We start from the raw sequence: 23776 nt of genomic DNA, 5'->3' as shown, positions 1-23776 counted from the left end.
CCTAATGTTGTGTCCTATGTGTACCTAATGTTGTGTCCTTTGGACACATCATTAGGTACACATAGGTATAAAGGACATTTATTGTCAGAACAACATAATAGTGTGTATAAAGGACATTTATTGTCAGAACAACATAATAGTGTGTATAAAGGACATTTATTGTCAGAACAACATAATAGTGTGTATAAAGGACATTTATTGTCAGAACAACATAATAGTGTGTATTAAGGACATTTATTGTCAGAACAACATAATAGTGTGTATTAAGGACATTTATCGTCAGAACAACATAATAGTGTGTATAAAGGACATTTATCGTCAGAACAACATAATAGTGTGTATAAAGGACATTTATTGTCAGAACAACATAATAGTTTGTATAAAGGACATTTATCGTCAGAACAACATAATAGTGTGTATTAAGGACATTTATTGTCAGAACAACATAATAGTTTGTATAAAGGACATTTATCGTCAGAACAACATAATAGTGTGTATTAAGGACATTTATCGTCAGAACAACATAATAGTGTGTATAAAGGACATTTATCGTCAGAACAACATAATAGTGTGTATAAAGGACATTTATCGTCAGAACAACATAATAATGTGTATAAAGGACATTTATCGTCAGAACAACATAATAGTGTGTATTAAGGACATTTATCGTCAGAACAACATAATAGTGTGTATAAAGGACATTTATTGTCAGAACAACATAATAGTGTGTATAAAGGACATTTATCGTCAGAACAACATAATAGTGTGTATAAAGGACATTTATTGTCAGAACAACATAATAGTGTGTATAAAGGACATTTATCGTCAGAACAACATAATAGTGTGTATAAAGGACATTTATTGTCAGAACAACATAATAGTGTGTATTAAGGACATTTATTGTCAGAACAACATAATAGTGTGTATAAAGGACATTTATTGTCAGAACAACATAACAGTGTGTATTAAGGACATTTATTGTCAGAACAACATAATAGTGTGTATAAAGGACATATATTGTCAGAACAACATAATAGTGTGTATAAAGGACATTTATTGTCAAAACAGCATAATAGTGTGTATAAAGGACATTTATTGTCAGAACAACATAATAGTGTGTATAAAGGACATTTATTGTCAGAACAGCATAATAGTGTGTATTAAGGACATTTATTGTCAGAACAACATAATAGTGTGTATAAAGGACATTTATTGTCAGAACAACATAATAGTGTGTAGTAAGGACATTTATTGTCAGAACGACATAATAGTGTGTATAAAGGACATTTATTGTCAGAACAACATAATAGTGTGTATAAAGGACATTTATTGTCAGAACAACATAATAGTGTGTATTAAGGACATTTATTGTCAGAACAACATAATAGTGTGTATAAAGGACATTTGTTGTCAGAACAACATAATAGTGTGTATAAAGGACATTTATTGTCAGAACAACATAATAGTGTGTATTAAGGACATTTATTGTCAGAACAACATAATAGTGTGTATAAAGGACATTTATTGTCAGAACAACATAATAGTGTGTATAAAGGACATTTATTGTCAGAACAACATAATAGTGTGTATAAAGGACATTTATTGTCAGAACAGCATAATAGTGTGTATAAAGGACATTTATTGTCAGAACAACATAATAGTGTGTATAAAGGACATTTATTGTCAGAACAACATAATAGTGTGTATTAAGGACATTTATTGTCAGAACAACATAATAGTGTGTATAAAGGACATTTATTGTCAGAACAACATAATAGTGTGTATTAAGGACATTTATTGTCAGAACAACATAATAGTGTGTATAAAGGACATTTATTGTCAGAACAACATAATAGTGTGTATAAAGGACATTTATTGTCAGAACAACATAATAGTGTGTATAAAGGACATTTATCGTCAGATCAACATAATAGTGTGTATAAAGGACATTTATTGTCAGAACAACATAATAGTGTGTATTAAGGATATTTATTGTCAGAACAACATAATAGTGTGTATAAAGGACATTTATTGTCAGAACAACATAATAGTGTGTATTAAGGACATTTATTGTCAGAACAACATAATAGTGTGTATAAAGGACATTTATTGTCAGAACAACATAATAGTGTGTATAAAGGACATTTATTGTCAGAACAGCATAATAGTGTGTATAAAGGACATTTATTGTCAGAACAACATAATAGTGTGTATAAAGGACATTTATTGTCAGAACAGCATAATAGTGTGTATAAAGGACATTTGTTGTCAGAACAACATAATAGTGTGTATAAAGGACATTTATTGTCAGAACAACATAATAGTGTGTATTAAGGACATTTATTGTCAGAACAACATAATAGTGTGTATTAAGGACATTTATTGTCAGAACAACATAATAGTGTGTATAAAGGACATTTATTGTCAGAACAACATAATAGTGTGTATAAAGGACATTTATTGTCAGAACAACATAATAGTGTGTATAAAGGACATTTATTGTCAGAACAGCATAATAGTGTGTATAAAGGACATTTATTGTCAGAACAACATAATAGTGTGTATACAGGACATTTATTGTCAGAACAACATAATAGTGTGTATTAAGGACATTTATTGTCAGAACAACATAATAGTGTGTATAAAGGACATTTATTGTCAGAACAACATAATAGTGTGTATAAAGGACATTTATTGTCAGAACAACATAATAGTGTGTATAAAGGAGATTTATTGTCAGACCAACATAATAGTGTGTATTAAGGACATTTATTGTCAGAACAACATAAGAGTGTGTATAAAGGACATTTATTGTCAGACCAACATAATAGTGTGTATAAAGGACATTTATTGTCAGAACAACATAATAGTGTGTATAAAGGACATTTATTGTCAGACCAACATAATAGTGTGTATAAAGGACATTTATTGTCAGAACAACATAATAGTGTGTATAAAGGACATTTATTGTCAGAACAACATAATAGTGTGTATAAAGGACATTTATTGTCAGAACAACATAATAGTGTGTATAAAGGACATTTAAGGCCTACTTCTCGTCATCTACATGGTTGGCTACGATCGACCTTCTAGAAGTCCGAGGAGAACATTTGGGGTATATTTCACCAGGAGTCAGCTGCTTATCGGCTTGGAAAGGCGGGACTTATCTTCTTGGGCCGAATGTTCCTGTCGTGTCCACTTCCTGCGAGACTAAACATACTGGATTGGTGATAATAATACGCTCGTCAAATATGGCTGAACAAGTCATCACAGTTTTCTCTCGCACTCAGCGGCCTTGGGTGTGGAAATCAAACACCCAAGCAGCAAACTTTTTTCTGAACCGGTCGACAACGGTAAGCGCTTGCTTCTCCAAGGACGAAGGAGGAGTTTGGGGAGGAAACATGTCTTTTTTTTCCCCTCACACCTTCTTTGCAAACCAGATGACTTTTGTCCATATTCCCTGCAGTACTCATTGAAACAGTGACTATGTATGTATATATATATATATATGTATATGTGTGTGTATATATGTGTGTATATATGTATATATGTGTCTGTTGAAGCGTTACTGAAGACGGCAGCATGAACTTCCGTGCAAGAAGAGTCACCTTGCCGGCCATCACACCTCTGTGTCTGCAGAAGCGGGTAGGAACCCTAAAAAGTCATTTTTTCTTGTTTCCATTGACTCCATTGTGTCGACGCGCTGCCCTCTGGTATGTTCCCAAGTGTCCGTGCTTGTGTAAATGGTAAATAAAAAGAGAATACAACGATTTGCAAATCCTTTTCAACTTATATTCAATTGAATAGACTGCAAAGACAAGATATTTCATGTTCACACTAAAAAAAACTGCATTTTTTTGGCGAAGTGTTTCTGGGTGTTGTTGATAAATAGTTGTGACTTTGCGTAGTAGAGTTTTAACTTTTAACTAGCTATTGCAACGAATTTAGGGTTTACACCATCTACGCTCTGTAATATGTTATGTTATGTTATGTTATGTTATGTTATGTTATGTTATGTTATGTTATGTTATGTTATTTCCATTTATTATACATCATAATATCATCAAAAGGTTCATAGAATCTGGAGAAGTCACTGTCAAAAAGCCACATCAGTGTGTAAAGGATATCACCACATGGGCTCAGAAACACTTCAGAAAACCACTGTCAGCAACTACAGTTGGTCGCTACATCTGTAAGTGCAAGTTAAAACTCTACAATGCAAAGCCACGGCCATTTATCAACAACACCCAGAAACGCTTCGACAAGCAACTTATATTGAATTGAATAGACTGCAAAGACAAGATATTTCATGTTCACACTAAAAAAACTTAATTTTTTTGGCGAAGCGTTTCTGGGTGTTGTTGATAGATAGCTTTTGGCTTCTGCGTAGTAGAGTTTTAACTTTTAACCAGCTATTGCAAGGAATTTAGGGATTTTACCATCTACGCTCCGTTATATCATCAAAAGGTTCAGAGAATCTGGAGAAATCACTGCAGGTAAGCCATGACATTACGCACCTTGGATCCCTCAGGCGGTACTGCATCAAAAAGCCACATCAGTGTGTAAAGGATATCACCACATGGACTCAGGAACACTTCAAAAAACCACTGTCAGTAACTACAGTTGGTCGCTACATCTGTAAGTGCAAGTTAAAACTCTACAATGCAAAGCCATGGCCATTTATCAACAACACCCAGAAACGCTTCGACAAGGAACTTATATTCAATTGAATAGACTGCAAAGACAAGATATTTCATGTTCACACTAAAAAAACTAAAAATTTTTGGCAAAGCGTTTCTGGGTGTTGTTGATAAATAGCTTTTGGCTTCTGTGTAGTAGAGTTTTAACTTTTAACCAGCTATTGCAAGGAATTTAGGGATTTTACCATCTACGCTCCGTTATATCATCAAAAGGTTCAGAGAATCTGGAGAAATCAATGCACGTAAGCCATGATATTACGCACCTTGGATCCCTCGGGCGGTACTGCATCAAAAAGCCACATCAGTGTGTAAAGGATATCACCACATGGGCTCAGGAACACATACAAAAAAACACTGTCAGTAACTACAGTTGGTCGCTACATCTGTAAGTGCAAGTTAAAACTCTACAATGCAAAGCCATGGCCATTTATCAACAACACCCAGAAACGCTTCGACAAGCAACTTATATTCAATTGAATAGACTGCAAAGACAAGATATTTCATGTTCACACTAAAAAAACTAACATTTTTTGGCAAAGCGTTTCTGGGTGTTGTTGATAAATAGCTTTTGGCTTCTGTGTAGTAGAGTTTTAACTTTTAACCAGCTATTGTAAGGAATTTAGGGATTTCACCATCTACGCTCCGTTATATCATCAAAAGGTTCAGAGAATCTGGAGAAATCACTGCACGTAAGCCATGATATTACACACCTTGGATCCCTCAGGCAGTACTGCATCAAAAAGCCACATCAGTGTGTAAAGGATATCACCACATGGGCTCAGGAACACTTCAGAAAACCACTGTCAGTGACTACAGTTGGTCGCTACATCCGTAAGTGCAAGTTAAAACTCTACTATGCAAAGCCACGGCCATTTATCAACAACACCCAGAAACGCTTCGACAAGCAACTTATATTCAATTGAATAGACTGCAAAGACAAGATATTTCATGTTCACACTAAAAAAACAAAAGTTTTTTGGCGAAGCGTTTCTGGGTGTTGTTGATAGATAGCTTTTGTTCTTAAACAATTTGCTCAGGCATTTGTTGACAAAGTGGTGACCCTCGCCCCGTCCTTGTTTGTGAATGACTGAGCATTTCACGGAAGCTGCTTTTATACCCAATCATGGCACCCACCTGTTCCCAATCAGCCTGTTCACCTGTGGGATGTTCCAAATAAGTCTTTGATGATTATCAGTCCATCTTAAATGAGCTCGGGCCCAGCGAAGCATTTCTGGTTTCTGGGTGTTGTTGATAAATGGCGTTGGCTTTGCATAGTAGAGTTTTAACTTGCACTTACAGATGTAGCGACCAACTGTAGTTACTGACAGTGGTTTTCTGAAGTGTTCCTGAGCCCATGTGGTGATATCCTTTACACACCGATGTTGCTCGTCGAAGCGTTTCTGGGTGTTGTTGATAAATGGCTTTTGGCTTTGCATAGTAAGAGTTTCTCACATGACTTACCTATTCCCAGGTGTTCCAAATAAGTCTTTGATGAGCGTCAGTCCATTTCAGATGAGCTCGGGCCCAGCCAAGCGTTTCCGGGTGTTGTTGATAAATGGCTTTGACTTTGCATAGTCTTTTTTTCCCCCACTTTTTTTGAAACACGTCACAGGCATCAAATCCCAAATGAGCGAATATTTGCAAAATAATAACAAAAGTTTCTCAGTGTGAACATGAAATATCTTGTCTTTGCAGTCTATTCAATTGAATATAAGTTGAAAAGGATTTGTTGTATTGTCTTTTTATTTGCCATTTACACGACGTGACAACTTCATCGCTTTTGGGCTTTTGTACATGTTGCTAGTAGGTGACATCAGTGTGTAAAGGATATCACCACATGGGCTCAGGAACACTTCAGAAAACCACTGTCAGTAACTACAGTTGGTCACTACATCTGTAAGTGAAAGTTAAAACTCTACTATGCAAAGCCACAGCAATTTATCAACAACACCCAGAAACGCTTCGCTAAAAAAATAATTTTTTTTTGGTGTGAACATGAAATATCTTGTCTTTGCAGTCTATTCAATTGAATATAAGTTGAAAAGTATTTGTTGTATTCTCTTTTTATTTGCCATTTACACAACGTGACAACTTCACCGCTTTTGGGCTTTTGTACATGTTGCTAGTACGCGACGTCAGTGTGTAAAGGATATCACCACATGGGCTCAGGAACACTTCAGAAAACCACTGTCAGTAAATACAGTTGGCCGCTATATCTGTAAGTGAAAGTTAAAACTCTACTATGCAAAGCCACAGCAATTTATCAACAACACCCAGAAACGCTTCGCTAAAAAAATTGAGTTTTTTTGGTGTGAACATGAAATATCTTGTCTTTGCAGTCTATTCAATTGAATATAAGTTGAAAAGGATTTGTTGTATTCTCTTTTTATTTGCCATTTACACGACCTGACAACTTCACTGCTTTTTGGCTTTTTTTATTAGATGCTTGGACTTAGTTAAGCGAAGGTTCTTGTCTTTGTGCGCGAGTCGTTTGGAGTTTTTTGTGCAGCGTGACCAAGCTGGAGGCCACATCACTCTCAGACAGACCGTGGAGTTTAGGTCAGGGTAGCAGCAGACCAGTCTAAGTGGTGCCGTCCTTGAGAGAAGGTCAACACATTTACTTGGTCTGCACGTCGCCTGCTTTTTGTCAGGGATGCATTTATTTTATTTATATGCTCGGAGGTTTTCTTTCCAGCATTTCCCGAGATAAATGCAACAAATCACAAAGCACAATAATACGAGATTAACACCGGGCCTTTTTCATTTGGTATTGGACGGAATAGTACTTGAAATATTTCAATATAAAAAGTAACACATTGGAAAACAATTCACTACAAATTATTTCGCACGGGTAATTACTGTTGTTGTCGGTCTGGACCCCGTCATGCAGAAAGGGCAGGCAACGTGCAGGTGGAATGTTGTGTGGCAGGCGAACAGAGACAGGAAGCGCAGGGAGAGCTGTGCAACATGGAGGCACCGCAACATTGCAAGCACACGCGTCAAGTCATGACGTCATGGCGTGTGAAGCATCCTGATTGGCAACCAGGAACAGCTGTTTGCGTAATAATAAACTTGTTCATTCTCCTGCTTTGTCGTACAAGTATTTGACTTTACACCTCACTGCTCACAAACAGGGGTCTTGTCTCAGAGCTGAGGGGTCGCTGTGTGGTTGTGAGTCGCTCATAGCACGTTTGTGTGTGCAGGTCATCAAGATCTACAATGAGGACAACAGCAGCAGAGCAGTGGAGGTCCCCAGCGACATTGTTGCCCGGGACATATGTCACATGTTGGCCTTGAAGGGCCACGCCGTGGACGAACACAGCTTGACTCTGTACGAGCACCTCTCTCACCTGGGAATAGGTAGGTCGCGTGAGAAACTCTTACTATGCAAAGCCAAACGCCGTTTATCAACAACACCCAGGAACGCTTCGACAAGCGACATCGGCGTGTAGAGGATATCACCACATGGGCGCTTCAGAAAACCACTGTCAGTAACTACAGTCGGTCGCTACATCTGTGAGTGCCGGTTAAAACTCTACCATGCAAAGCCACGGCCGTTTATCAACAACACCCAGAAACGCTTGGCTGGGCCTGAGCTCATTTAAGATGGACTGATGCTCATCAAAGACTTATTTGGAACATCCCACAGGTGAACGGGCTAATTGGGAACAGGTGGGTGCCATGATTGGGTATAAAAGCAGCTTCCGTGAAATGCTCAGTCGTTCACAAACAAGGACGGGGGCGAGGGTCACCACTTTGTCAACAAATGCCTGAGCAAATTGTTGAAGAACAACATTTCTCAACCAGCTATTGCAAGGAATTTAGGGACTTCACCATCTACGCTCAGTAATATCATCAAAAGGTTCAGAGAATGTGGAGAAATCACTGCACGTAAGCCATGATATTACGCACCTTGGATCCCTCAGGCGCTACTGCATCAAAAAGCCACATCGGTGTGTAAAGGATATCACCACATGGGCCCAGGAACACTTCAAAAGACCACTGTCAGTAACTACAGTTGGTCGCTGCATCTGTAAGTGCAAGTTAAAACTCTACTATGCAAAGCCACGGCCATTTATCAACAACACCCAGAAACGCTTCGACAAGCAACATCGGTGTGTAAAGGATATCACCACATGGGCTTCAGGAACACTCCACAAAACCACTGTCAGTAACTACAGTTGGTCGCTACATCTGTAAGTGCAAGTTAAAACTATGCAAAGCCACAGCAATTTATCAACAACACCCAGAAACCAGAAACGCTTGGCTGGGCCCGAGCTCTTTTAAGATGGACTGATGCTCATCAAAGACTTATTTGGAACATCCCACAGGTGAACGGGCTAATTGGGAACAGGTGGGTGCCATGATTGGGTATAAAAGCATGAAATGCTCAGTCATTCACAAACAAGGACGGGGTGAGGGTCACCACTTTGTCAACAAATGCCTGAGCAAATTGTTGAAGAACAACATTTCTCAAGCAGTCATCCAGTGTGACGATGCAAACTAATTATTTCATTGTTGGAGCAGAACAGGAACAGACGAGGATTTCAATGTTGACTATTGATGTGCATCTGGTCCTGACTAGAGAGGACCATTGAGGACCATGAGTCCATCATGGAGGTCCTCTCCAGCTGGGGGATGGACTCCGACAACCGTCTGCATTTTAGGAAGAACTACGCAAAATACGAATTCTTCAGGAAACCTCTGGTGAGTTAAATAATGTTATTCACACACACACATATACAGTATATATATATATATATATATATATATATATATATATATATATATATATATATATATATATATATATATATATATATATATATATATATATATATATATATATATATATATATATATATATACAGTATATACTTGTTTCTTCAGCATTGTCCACACGTTTAAGTCAGGACTTTGGGAAGGCCATTCTAAAACCTTCATTCTAGCCTGATTCAGCCATTCCTTTACCACTTTTGACGTGGGTTGAAAAGTAGTCTACAGAAAAAAGGGTGGAAATAGGGCTTTGCAAAACCTGGAATTCTGGAAAATCCTGGACTTGTTTTGAACTTGGAAAAATGATAGTTTGAATGTCCACGATGAGTGGAATGTGTTGAAGGTGGAATGGTTGGAATGGGTTGAAAAATGTGGAAATGGTGCAACTTGGAAAAATGTCCCATTCAATTTGAATGGGGAAAAATGTCTCTGAAAACTGGGAATTATTGGAAATCCGGGAATTTTTTTTAAATTGTTGAAGGAGAGCACACCATTTTGAAAATGTTTGAATATTTTGGAGTTGGAACTGTTTGAATCGGATGAAAAATTGTGGAACTTTGAAAAATGTCCCATTTATTTCAATGGGACATTTCATGAAAATGTGGGAAATTTGGAAAAAGCGGGATTTTTTTTTGGAAAATGTTAAAATACTTGAATTTTCTCAATGAGTTGAAATGGTTGGTGTTGGGATTTTTCAAATCAGTGGAGAAATGTTGAAGTAGTAACATTTTTAATTGAGAAATGGTATTAAGGAATTCCAGGAATTTCGGGAGAACCGGGAATTTTTCCAGTTCAAAAGACAACTTTGTTTTGGTCCTAATTAAGAGGAATGTTTGGACGGTGGAACGCTTGAAGTGGGTTGAAAAATGTGGAAAGAGTAGTCGCCAGAAAAAAGGGTGGAAATAGGGCTTTGGAAAACCTGGAATTCTGGAAAATCCTGGAATTTTTTTTAACTTGGAAAAATGATAGTTTGAATGTCCAGGATGAGTGGAATGTGTTGAAGGTGTAATGGTTGGAATGGGTTGAAAAATGTGGAAATGATGCAATTTGGAAAAAATGTCCCAATCATTTTGAATGTGGAAAAATGTCCCTGAAAACTGGGAATTCTTGGAAATCCGGGAATTTTTTTTAAATTGTTGAAGGAGAGCACACCATTTTGAAAATTTTGAATATTTTGGAGTTGGAACTGTTTTATTCGGATGAAAAATTGTGGAACTTTGAAAAATGTCCCATTGATTTCAATGGGACATTTCATGAAATGTGGGGATTTTGGAAAAAGCGGGAATTTTTTTTGGAAAATGTTAAAAGACTTGAATTTTCTGAATGAGTTGAAATGCTTGGTGTTGGGATTTTTCAAATCAGTGGAGAAATGTTGAAGTAGTAACATTTTTAATCGAGAAATAGTTTTAAGGAATTCCAGGAATTTCGGGATAACCGGGAATTTTTCAAGTTCAAAAAACAACTTTGTTTTTGTCCTAATTAAGAGGAATGTTTGGACGGTGGAACGCTTGAAGTGGGTTGAAAAATATGGAAGGAGTAGTCTACAGAAAAAAGGGTGGAAATAGGGCTTTGGAAAATCTGGAATTGTGGAAAATCCTGGAATTTTTTTTAACTTGAAAAAATGATAGTTTGAATTTCCAGGATGAGTGGAATGTGTTGAAGGTGGAATGGTTGGAATGGGTTGAAAAATGTGGAAATGGTGCCACTTGAAAACATATCCCATTCATTTTGAATGGGGAAAAATGTCCCTGAAAACTGGGAATTCTTGGAAATCCGGGAATTTTTAAAAAATTGTTGAACGAGCGCACACCATTTTGAAAATGTTGAATATTTTGGAGTTGGAACTGTTTGAATCGGATGGAAAATTGTGGAACTTTGAAAAATGTCCCATTTATTTCAATGGGACATTTCATGAAAATGTGGGAATTTTGGGAAAAGCGGGAATTTTCTTTTACAAAATGTTAAAAGACTTGAATGTTCTCAGTGAGTTGAAATGGTTGGTGTTGGGTTTTTTCAAATCGGTCGAGAAATATTGAAGTAGTAACATTTTTAATTGAGAAATGGTATTAAGGAATTCCAGGAATTTCGGGAAAACCGGGAATTTTTCCAGTTCAAAAAACAACTTTGTTTTTTTTCCTAATTAAGAGGAATGTTTGGACGGTGGAACGCTTGAAGTGGGTTGAAAAATGTGGAGGGAGTAGTCTACAGAAAAAAGGGTGGAAATAGGGCTTTGGAAAACCTGGAATTCTGGGAAATCCTGGAATTTTTTTGAACTTGAAAAAATGATAGTTTGAATGTCCAGGATGAGTGGAATGTGTTGAAGGTGGAATGGTTGGAATGGGTTGAAAAATCTGGAAATAGTGCAACTTAGAAAAATGTCCCATTCATTTTGAATGGGGAAAAATGTCCCTGAAAACTGGGAATTCTTGGAAATCCGGGAATTTTTTTTAAACTGTTGAAGGAGAGCACACCATTTTGAAAATGTTGAATATTTTGGAGTTGGAACGGTTTGAATCGGATGAAAAATTGTGGAACTTTGAAAAATGTCCCATTGATTTCAATGGGACATTTCATGAAAATGTGGGAATTTTGGGAAAAGCGGGAATTTTCTTTTACAAAATGTTAAAAGACTTGAATGTTCTGAATGAGTTGAAATGGTTGGTGTTGGGATTTTTCAAATCGGTCGAGAAATATTGAAGTAGTAACATTTTTAATTGAGAAATGGTATTAAGGAATTCCAGGAATTTCGGGAAAACCGGGAATTTTTCCAGTTCAAAAAACAACTTTGTTTTTTTCCCTAATTAAGAGGAATGTTTGGACGGTGGAACGCTTGAAGTGGGTTGAAAAATGTGGAAGGAGTAGTCTACAGAAAAAAGGGTGGAAATAGGGCTTTGCAAAACCTGGTATTCTGGAAAATCCTGGAATTTTTTTTAACTTGAAACAATGATCATTTGAATGTCCAGGATGAGTGGAATGTGTTGAAGGTGGAATGGTTGGAATGGGTTGAAAAATGTGGAAATGGTGCAACTTGGAAAAATGTCCCATTCAATTTGAATGGGGAAAAATGTCCCTGAAAACTGGGAATTATTGGAAATCCGGGAATTTTTTTTAAATTGTTGAAGGAGAGCACACCATTTTGAAAATTTTGAATATTTTGGAGTTGGAACGATTTGAATTGGATGAAAAATTGTGCAAATTTGAAAAATGTCCCATTGATTTCATTGGGACATTTCATGAAAATGTGGGAACTTTGGGAAATGCGGGAATTTTTTTTTTAGAAAATGTTAAAAGACTTGAATTTGGAAGTAATCCTCCTTTTTCATCCGATTCAAACCGTTCCAACTCCAAAATATTCAACATTTTCAAAATGGTGTGCTCTCCTTCAACAATTTTAAAAAATTCCCGGATTTCCAAGAATTCCCAGTTTTCAGGGACATTTTTCCCCATTCAAAATGAATGGGACATTTTTCCAAGTTGCACCATTTTCACATTTTGCAACCCATTCCAACCATTCCACCTTCAACACATTCCACTCATCCTGGACATTCAAAATATAATTTCCCAAATTCAAAAAAATTCCAGGATTTCCCAGAATTCCAGGTTTTCCAAAGCCCTATTTCGACCCTTTTTCCTGTAGACTACTCCTTCCACATTTTTCAACCCACTTCAAGCGTTCCACCGTCCAAACATTCCTCTTAATTAGGACAAAAACAAAGTTGTTTTTTGAACTGGAAAAATTCCCGGTTTTCCCGAAATTCCTGGAATTCCTTAATACCATTTCTCAATTAAAAATGTTACTACTTCAACATTTCTCAACCGATTTGAAAAAACTCCATCACCAACCATTTCAACTCATTCAGAACATTCAAGTCTTTTAACATTTTCCTAAAAAAATTCCCGCTTTTCCCAAAATTCCCACATTTTCATGAACTTCCCATTGAAATAAATGGGACATTTTTTAAAAAGTTCCACAATTTTTCATCCGATTCAAACCGTTCCAACTCCAAAATATTCAACATTTTCAAAATGGTGTGCTCTCCTTCAACAATTAAAAAAAATTCCCGGATTTCCAGAATATCCAGTTTTCAAGGACATTTTTCCCCATTCAAAATGAATGGGACATTTTCCCAAGTTGCACCATTTCCACATTTTTCAACCCGTTCCAACCATTCCACCTTCAACACATTCCACTCATCCTGGACATTCAAACTATCGTTTTTTCAAGTTAAAAAAAGTTCCAGGATTTCCCAGAATTCCAGGTTTTGCAAAGCCCTATTTCCACCCTTTTTTCTGTAGACTACTCCTTCCACATTTTTCAACCCATTTCAAGCGTTCCACCGTCCAAACATTCCTCTTAATTAGGACAAAAACAAAGTTGCCTTTTGAACTGGAAAAATTCCCGGTTTTCCCGAAATTCCTGGAATTCCTTAATACCATTTCTCAATTAAAAATGTTACTACTTCAACATTTCTCAACCGATTTGAAAAAATTCCATCACCAACCATTTCAACTCATTCAGAACATTCAAATCTTTTTAACATTTTCTAAAAAAAATTCCCGCTTTTCCCAAAATTCCCACATTTCCATGAACTTCCCATTGAAATAAATGGGACATTTTTCAAAGTTCCACAATTTTTCATCCGATTCAAACCGTTCCAACTCCAAAATATTCAACATTTTCAAAATGGTGTGCTCTCCTTCAACAATTTTAAAAAATTCCCGGATTTCCAATAATTCCCAGTTTTCAGAGACATTTTTCCCCATTAAAAATGAATGGGACATTTTTCCAAGTTGCACCATTTCCACATTTTTCAACCCATTCCAACCATTCCACCTTCAACACATTCCACTCATCCTGGACATTCAAACTATCATTTTTCCAAATTCAAAAAAATTCCAGGATTTTCCAGAATTCCAGGTTTTGCAAAGCCCTATTTCCACCCTTTTTTCTGTAGACTACGCCTTCCACATTTTTCAACCCACTTCAAGCGTTCCACCGTCCAAACATTCCTCTTAATTAGGACAAAAACAAAGTTGTTTTTTGAACTGGAAAAATTCCCGGTTTTCCCGAAATTCCTGGAATTCCTTAATACCATTTCTCAATTAAAAATGTTACTACTTCAACATTTCTCAACCGATTTGAAAAATTCCATCACCAACCATTTCAACTCATTCAGAACATTCAAGTCTTTTAACATTTTCCAAAAAAAATTCCCGCTTTTCCCAAAATTCCCACATTTTCATGAACTTCCCATTGAAATAAATGGGACATTTTTTAAAAAGTTCCACAATTTTTCATCCGATTCAAACCGTTCCAACTCCAAAATATTCAAAATTTTCAAAATGGTGTGCTCTCTTTCAACAATTTTAAAAAATTCCCGGATTTCCAAGAATATCCAGTTTTCAGGGACATTTTTCCACATTCAAAATGAATGGGACATTTTTCCAAGTTGCACCATTTCCACATTTTTCAACCCGTTCCAACCATTCTACCTTCAACACATTCCACTCATCCTGGACATTCAAACTATCATTTTTCAAAGTTAAAAAAACAATTCCAGGATTTTCCAGAATTCCAGGTTTTGCAAAGCCCTATTTCCACCATTTTTTCTGTAGACTACTCCTTCCACATTTTTCAACCCACTTCAAGCGTTCCACCGTCCAAACATTCCTCTTAATTAGGACAAAAACAAAGTTGTTTTTTGATCTGGAAAAATTCCCGGTTTTCCCGAAATTCCTGGAATTCCTTAATACCATTTCTCAATTAAAAATGTTACTACTTCAACATTTCTCAACCGATTTGAAAAATCCCAACACCAACCATTTCAACTCATTCATAACATTCAAGTCTTTTAACATTTTCCAAAAAAAATTCCCGCTTTTCCCACAATTCCCACATTTTCATGAACTTCCCATTAAAATTAATGGGACATTTTTCAAAGTTCCACAATTTTTCATCCGATTCAAAGCGTTCCAACTCCAAAATATTCAACATTTTCTAAATTGTGGGCTCTCCTTCAACAATTAAAAAAAAATCCCGGATTTCCAAGAATATCTAGTTTTCAGGGACATTTTTCCCCATTCAAAATGAATGGGACAATTTCCCAAGTTGCACCATTTCCACATTCTTCAACCCATTCGAACCATTCCACCTTCAACACATTCCACTCATCCTGGAAATTCAAACTATCATGTTTCCAAGTTCAAAAAAATTCCAGGATTTCCCAGAATTCCAGGTTTTGCAAAGCCCTATTTCCACCCTTTTTTCTGTAGACTACTCCTTCCACATTTTTCAACCCACTTCAAGCGTTCCACTGTCCAAACATTCCTCTTAATTAGGACAAAAACAAAGTTGTTTTTTGAATTGGAAAAATTCCCGGTTTTCCCGAAATTCCTGGAATTCCTTAATACCATTTCTCAATTAAAAATGTTACTACTTCAACATTTCTCAACCGATTTGAAAAATTCCATCACCAACCATTTCAACTCATTCATAAAATTCAAGTCTTTTAATATTTTCAAAAAAAATTCCCGCTTTTCCCAAAATTCCCACATTTCCATGAACTTCCCATTGAAATAAATAAGACATTTTTTAAAGTTCCACAATTTTTCATCCGATTCAAACCGTTCCAACTCCAAAATATTCAACATTTTCAAAATGGTGTGCTCTCCTTCAACAATTAAAAAAAATTCCCGGATTTCCAAGAATATCCAGTTTTCAGGGACATTTTTCCCCATTCAAAATGAATGGGACATTTTTCCAAGTTGCACCATTTCCACATTTTTCAACCCGTTCCAACCATTCTACCTTCAACACATTCCACTCATCCTGGACATTCAAACTATCATTTTCCAAAGTTAAAAAAACAATTCCAGGATTTTCCAGAATTCCAGGTTTTGCAAAGCCCTATTTCCACCCTTTTTTCTGTAGACTACTCTTTCCACATTTTTCAACCCACTTCAAGCGTTCCACCGCCCAAACATTCCTCTTAATTAGGACAAAAACAAAGTTGTTTTTTGATCTGGAAAAATTCCCGGTTTTCCCGAAATTCCTGGAATTCCTTAATACCATTTCTCAATTAAAAATGTTACTACTTCAACATTTCTCATCCGATTTGAAAAATCCCAACACCAACCATTTCAACTCATTCATAACATTCAAGTCTTTTAACATTTTCCAAAAAAAATTCCCGCTTTTCCCACAATTCCCACATTTTCATGAACTTCCCATTGAAATTAATGGGACATTTTTCAAAGTTCCACAATTTTTCATTCGATTCAAACCGTTCCAACTCCAAAATATTCAACATTTTCTAAATTGTGGGCTCTCCTTCAACAATTAAAAAAAATTCCCGGATTTCCAAGAATATCTAGTTTTCAGGGACATTTTTCCCCATTCAAAATGAATGGGACAATTTCCCAAGTTGCACCATTTCCACATTCTTCAACCCATTCGAACCATTCCACCTTCAACACATTCCACTCATCCTGGAAATACAAACTATCATGTTTCCAAGTTCAAAAAAATTCCAGGATTTCCCAGAATTCCAGGTTTTGCAAAGCCCTATTTCCACCCTTTTTTCTGTAGACTACTCCTTCCACATTTTTTAACCCACTTCAAGCGTTCCACCGTCCAAACATTCCTCTTAATTAGGACAAAAACAAAGTTGTTTTTTGAATTGGAAAAATTCCCGGTTTTCCCGAAATTCCTGGAATTCCTTAATACCATTTCTCAATTAAAAATGTTACTACTTCAACATTTCTCAACCGATTTGAAAAATTCCATCACCAACCATTTCAACTCATTCATAAAATTCAAGTCTTTTAACATTTTCAAAAAAAATTCCCGCTTTTCCCAAAATTCCCACATTTCCATGAACTTCCCATTGAAATAAATAAGACATTTTTTAAAGTTCCACAATTTTTCATCCGATTCAAACCGTTCCAACTCCAAAATATTCAACATTTTCAAAATGGTGTGCTCTCCTTCAACAATTAAAAAAAATTCCCGGATTTCCAAGAATATCCAGTTTTCAGGGACATTTTTCCCCATTCAAAATGAATGGGACATTTTTCCAAGTTGCACCATTTCCACATTTTTCAACCCATTCCAACCATTCCACCTTCAACACATTCCACTCATCCTGGACATTGAAAATATCAATTTTCCAAATTCAAAAAAATTCCAGGATTTTCCAGAATCCCAGGTTTTGCAAAGCCCTATTTCCACCCTTTTTTCTGTAGACTACTTTTCAACCCACTTCAACCGTCAAATAATTCCTCTTAATCAGGACAAAACAAACTAAGTTGTTTGTTGAACTGGAAAAATACACCTCAAAAGTGGTAAAGGAATGGCTTAATTTAGGCTACAATGAAGGTTTTAGAATGGCCTTACCAAAGAGTTGTAAAAATGATATATATATATATATATATATATGGTAAATATACTGACATCCATCCTAGGACTTCTTCCCGGACCACATGGTGTCCATACCCAGCGAGAGCAACAGAGTGGTGGATCACTCCCAACTTGTGCAGGTCCCAATCTCCTTAGTGGTATTTCTTCTGCTGCTCTGGACAAGCTCACCACAGATATTTCTCCACCCGACGCAGATCTTCCTCAGCTCCAGCACCGGTCCAGAGATCCATGGACACCTCCACACCAAAGAACCCAGCCGGAAGTCCTGGAAGAAGTTGTACTTTGTCCTGCGCAGGTCTGGGCTCTATGTTTCCAACAAAGGGACTTCTAAGGTCAGTCGACATCGGCGTTACGCTTCCAGATATTTTCATAGTTGGAGCATAAATACATTTTATAATACAGGAAATCGACTCCTTTCACCCTGTATCGTAGTCTAGAGTTTGTTGTGTGGTAGATCACCGTAGTCATACATAGGGTTGTACGGTATACCAGTACTAGTATAGTATCGCGGTACTAATGAATCAAAAACGGTACTATACTCTGTTTGAAAAGTACCGCTTCGAGAGCATGACATTGCTGGTTTTACCAGCAGAGGAGCATGTTCGGCAGTGCACGCACACAGAGTACGTATAGGCAGACACAGTGTGTAGACAGAAAAGGGAGAATGGACGCATTTTGGTGTCAAAAAGTCAAGATAAAGGTGAAGTTATAACACTGAAACACCCTCAGGAAGAGGTGCTTTAAGACATAGCTAGCTAGCTAGCGGCTAACATCCATCCACAGTGTTTTGGCTACTTCTAAATCACTAATCCTTGGCCTCCCGTTATCACTGGAGGAGGAGGAATAGCTAAACATGCTTCACGACACACCGTAGGAGGATACAATAGCTCACCGGCGTCACAATGTAAACAAATGTCATGGGTGGATCTACACCTGACATCCACTGTAATGATACTAAGTACTACATTGATATTTTTAGCATCATTTAAAAAAAATATATATATTTTTTTATAAAGTCAGTAAATACGTCCCTGGACACATGAGGACTTTGAATATGACCAATGTATGATCCTGTAACTGCTTGGTATCGGATCGATACACAAATATGTGGTATCTTCCAAAACTAATGTGTGGTATCAGAGAAGAGAAGAATAAGTGATTATTACATTTTAGCAGAAGTGTAGATAGAACATGTTCAAACAGAAAACAGCGTGACACCTACCCTTTACATCAGTATTTTTTAACCATATTATTATTGGTTTATTAGGTATTATATTTTATTGTATGATCCTGTAACTACTTGGTATCGAATTGATACCTAATTGTGTGGTATCGTCCAAAACCAATGTAAAGCATCAACGAAGAGAAGAATAAGTGATTATTACATTTGAACAGAAGTGTAGATAGAACATGTTAAAAGAGAAAATAGGCAGATGTTAACAGTAAATGAACAAGTTGATTAATACAGTTTGTCCCTCGTAATGTGTAGAAAATAATAGGTGTATAAATGACACAATATGTTACTGCATACGTCAGCAGACTAATTAGGAGTCTTTGTTTGTTTACTTACTACTAAAAGACAAGTTGTCTAGTATGTTCACTATTTTATTTAAGGACTAAATTGGCAAACAACTGTCTGCAGTGATCACTTTGTAAAATATTTGTACAGCCAATTTAGGGCCAATTTAGGGCCAATTAGGGCCAACTTATTTAGGGCCAATTTAGGGCCAACTTTGGGCCAATTAGGGCCAATTTAGGGTCAATTTAGGCAAATTAGGGCCAATTTAGGCTAATTAGGCAAATTAGGGAAAATTAGGGAAAATTAGGTAAAATAGGCCAATTGGGGCCAATTTAGGGCCAATTTAGGGCCAACTTATCTAGGCCAATTTAGGGTCAATTTAGGCAAATTAGGGCCAATTTAGGCTAATTAGGCAAATTAGGGAAAATTAGGGAAAATTAGGTAAATTAGGCCAATTAGGGCCAATTTAGAGCCAATTTAAGAAAATTAGGGCCAATTTAGGAAAATTAGGCAGGATTGGGCAAATTAGGCCAATTAGAGACAATTTAGGGCCAATTTAGGGCCAACTTTGTTTGTTTACTTACTACTAAAAGACAAATTGTCTAGTATTTCACTATTTTTTTTAAGGACTAAATTGGCAAACAACTGTCTGTAGTGATCACTTTGTAAAATGTTTGTAGGGCCAATTTAGAGCCAATTTAGAGCCAATTTAGGGCCAACTTAGGGCCAACTTATTTAAGGCCAATTTAGGGCCAATTTATTTAGGGCCAATTTAGGGCCAATTTAAGGCCAATCAGGGCCAACTTAGGCAAATTAGGCATTTACTTTGTAAAATGTTTGTAGGGCCAATTTAGAGCCAATTTAGAGCCAATTTAGAGCCAATTTAGAGCCAATTTAGGGCCAACTTAGGGCCAACTTATTTAAGGCCAATTTAGGGCCAATTTATTTAGGGCCAATTTAGGGCCAATTTAAGGCCAATCAGGGCCAACTTAGGCAAATTAGGCATTTACTTTGTAAAATGTTTGTAGGGCCAATTTAGAGTCAATGTAGGGCCAATTTAGGGCCAATTTAGGGCCAACTTATTTAGGGCCAATTTAGGGCTAATTTAAGTGGCCAATTAGGGCCAACTTAGGCCAATTAGGGACAATTTAGGGCCAATTTAGACAAATTATGCTAATTAGGGCCAATTTAGGAAAATTAGGAAAATTAGGAAAATTAGGGAAAATTAGGGAAAATTAGGGCCAATTTAGGTTGAACATTTGAAAAACTTTCTGTGATGGAATCCAGTTGATTGTGTACTATATTAGTAGTGTTTGAGATCAGAACTAAACGTGAGAAAAGGGAGAAGAGATGACACATCAATGCTCAAGCAAATTGAACTGCATCCAAACAATATCCTGTCATGTTTACATTTATGGATCGAAACGTCACAGATGAATTTCATGCGAGAGGATCAGGACGTCCGGGGGGAAATCTATAGGGGGGAGACTTGGAACACTTTGGGGCCCCTGACTGACTGACAGAGGCCCCCACAAAATAGGAGCGTGGTGACAAACGCTGTCCACTGCTATTTGGATTCCAAAACTAGCAAAACATGTTTTGGACCAAACAGTGCTTTAGTTCCTGTCTTGCGCTGTTATTTTGGTGGGCCCTTCCTGTTTTGTTGGTGTTCCCCTGTAGCAGCTTCACGTCTTCATTTGAGCGTCATTCTCCGCACCTGCTCTGTTTTCGCAATTAAGACCGTTCAAGTCTTTGCTGTCGTCCAGCATTCTGTTTTTTGTTTACTTTGCGGCCAGTTCAGTTTTACTTTCGTTTTGCACAGCCATCCCAATGCTTCAGTGCCTTTTCCTAGCGAGACTTGCCTTTTGTTCATTTTTTGGTTTAAGCATTAGATACCTTTTTACCTGCACGCCGCCTCCCGCTGTGCTCTGCGTATCGGGATCACGACAAACCATCCTCGTCTCGCCCGACACGTTCCGACTTCTACAAAGCTATTCCACGCACCTGCTCTGTTTTCGCAATCAAGACTGCTCCAGTTGTGCGGACGCCGTCCTTCTTTGTGGGGACGTTGTTGATTGCCACGTCGTGTACGGGCGCACTTTGTGGACGCCGTCTGCTGCTCCACAGTAAGTCTTTGCTGTCGTCCAGCATTCCGTTTTTTGTTTACTTTGCAGCCAGTTCAGTTTTACTTTCGTTTTGCACAGCCATCCCGATGCTTCATGGCCTTTTCCTTTCCGTTTTGTTCATTTTTGGTTTAAGCATTAGATACCTTTTTACCTGCACGCCGCCTCCCGCTGTGCTCTGCGTATCGGGATCACGACAAACCATCCTCGTCTCGCCCGAAACGTTCCGACTTCTACAAAGCTATTCCCCGCACCTGCTCTGTTTTCGCAATCAAGACTGTTCCAGTTGTGCGGACGCCGTCCTTCTTTGTGGGGACGATGTTGATTGCCATGTCGTGTACGGGCGTACATTGTGGACGCCGTCTGCTGCTCCACAGTAAGTCTTTGCTGTCGTCCAGCATTCCGTTTTTTGTTTACTTTGCAGCCAGTTCAGTTATACTTTCGTTTTGCACAGCCATCCCGATGCTTCATGGCCTTTTCCTTTCCGTTTTGTTCATTTTTGGTTTAAGCATTAGATACCTTTTTACCTGCACGCCGCCTCCCTCTGTGCTCTGCGTATCGGGATCACGACAAACCATCCTCGTCTCGCCCGAAACGTTCCGACTTCTACAAAGCTATTCCCCGCACCTGCTCTGTTTTCGCAATCAAGACTGTTCCAGTTGTGCGGACGCCGTCCTTCTTTGTGGGGACGATGTTGATTGCCATGTCGTGTACGGGCGTACATTGTGGACGCCGTCTGCTGCTCTACAGTAAGTCTTTGCTGTCGTCCAGCATTCCGTTTTTTGTTTACTTTGCAGCCAGTTCAGTTTTACTTTCGTTTTGCACAGCCATCCCGATGCTTCATGGCCTTTTCCTTTCCGTTTTGTTCATTTTTGGTTTAAGCATTAGATACCTTTTTACCTGCACGCCGCCTCCCTCTGTGCTCTGCGTATCGGGATCACGACAAACCATCCTCGTCTCACCCGAAACGTTCCGACTTCTACAAAGCTATTCCCCGCACCTGCTCTGTTTTCGCAATCAAGACTGTTCCAGTTGTGCGGACGCCGTCCTTCTTTGTGGGGACGATGTTGATTGCCATGTCGTGTACGGGCGTACATTGTGGACGCCGTCTGCTGCTCCACAGTAAGTCTTTGCTGTCGTCCAGCATTCCGTTTTTTGTTTACTTTGCAGCCAGTTCAGTTTTACTTTCGTTTTGCACAGCCATCCCGATGCTTCATGGCCTTTTCCTTTCCGTTTTGTTCATTTTTGGTTTAAGCATTAGATACCTTTTTACCTGCACGCCGCCTCCCTCTGTGCTCTGCGTATCGGGATCACGACAAACCATCCTCGTCTCGCCCGACACGTTCCGACTTCTACAAAGCTATTCCCCGCACCTGCTCTGTTTTCGCAATCAAGACTGTTCCAGTTGTGCGGACGCCGTCCTTCTTTGTGGGGACGTTGTTGATTGCCATGTCGTGTACAGGTGCACTTTGTGGACGCCGTCTGCTGCTCCACAGTAAGTCTTTGCTGTCGTCCAGCATTCTGTTTTTCTTTACTTTGCGGCCAGTTCAGTTTTACTTTCGTTTTGCACAGCCATCCCGATGTTTCAGTGCCTTTTCCTAGCGAGACTTGCCTTTTTTTAATTTTTTGGTTCAAGCATTAGATACCCTTTTACCTGCACTCTGCCTCCCGCTGTGCTCTGCGTATCGGGATCACAACAAACCATCCTCGTCTCGCCCGACACGTTCCGACTTCTACAAAGCTATTCCCCGCACCTGCTCTGTTTTCGCAATCAAGACTGTTCCAGTTGTGCGGACGCCGTCCTTCTTTGTGGGGACGTTGTTGATTGCCACGTCGTGTATGGGTGCACTTTGTGGACACCGTCTGCTGCTCCACAGTAAGTCTTTGCTGTCGTCCAGCATTCCGTTTTTTGTTTACTTTGCAGCCAGTTCAGTTTTACTTTCGTTTTGCACAGCCATCCCGATGCTTCATGGCCTTTTCCTTTCCGTTTTGTTCATTTTTGGTTTACGCATTAGCTACCTTTTTACCTGCACGCCGCCTCCAGCTGTGCTCTGCGTATCGGGATCACGACAAACCATCCTCGTCTCGCCCGACACGTTCCGACTTCTACAAAGCTATTCCCCGCACCTGCTCTGTTTTCGCAATCAAGACTGTTCCAGTTGTGCGGACGCCGTCCTTCTTTGTGGGGACGTTGTTGATTGCCACGTCGTGTACGGGTGCACTTTGTGGACGCCATCTG

At 38.3% G+C, this 23776-nt stretch overlaps 1 protein-coding gene across 3 annotated transcripts in view; it reads left to right on the top strand.

Moving 5' to 3' along the window:
- The first annotated feature begins 3351 nt into the window (after nucleotides 1–3351).
- grb14 (growth factor receptor-bound protein 14) overlaps nucleotides 3352–23776 on the top strand; it is a 35798-nt gene continuing 15373 nt past the window's right edge. Inside the window, exons 1-6 of one of the 3 annotated variants that reach the window (XM_062070466.1) lie at nucleotides 3352–3488; nucleotides 3564–3645; nucleotides 7904–8060; nucleotides 9286–9407; nucleotides 17940–18014; nucleotides 18090–18227. In XM_062070466.1, coding sequence (XP_061926450.1) covers nucleotides 3583–3645; nucleotides 7904–8060; nucleotides 9286–9407; nucleotides 17940–18014; nucleotides 18090–18227 — 555 coding nt within the window. In that variant the 5' untranslated portion in view covers nucleotides 3352–3488; nucleotides 3564–3582. Of the gene's footprint in view, nucleotides 3489–3563; nucleotides 3646–7903; nucleotides 8061–9030; nucleotides 9055–9227; nucleotides 9408–17939; nucleotides 18015–18089; nucleotides 18228–23776 lie in introns of those variants that run through there. The other 2 variants (XM_062070467.1, XM_062070468.1) reach the window with 2 other exon arrangements.

The sequence above is a fragment of the Entelurus aequoreus genome, linkage group LG14 (assembly GCF_033978785.1).
Source record: "Entelurus aequoreus isolate RoL-2023_Sb linkage group LG14, RoL_Eaeq_v1.1, whole genome shotgun sequence".
Lineage (NCBI taxonomy): Eukaryota > Metazoa > Chordata > Actinopteri > Syngnathiformes > Syngnathidae > Entelurus > Entelurus aequoreus.
This window is presented reverse-complemented; position numbering and strand designations above follow the sequence as displayed.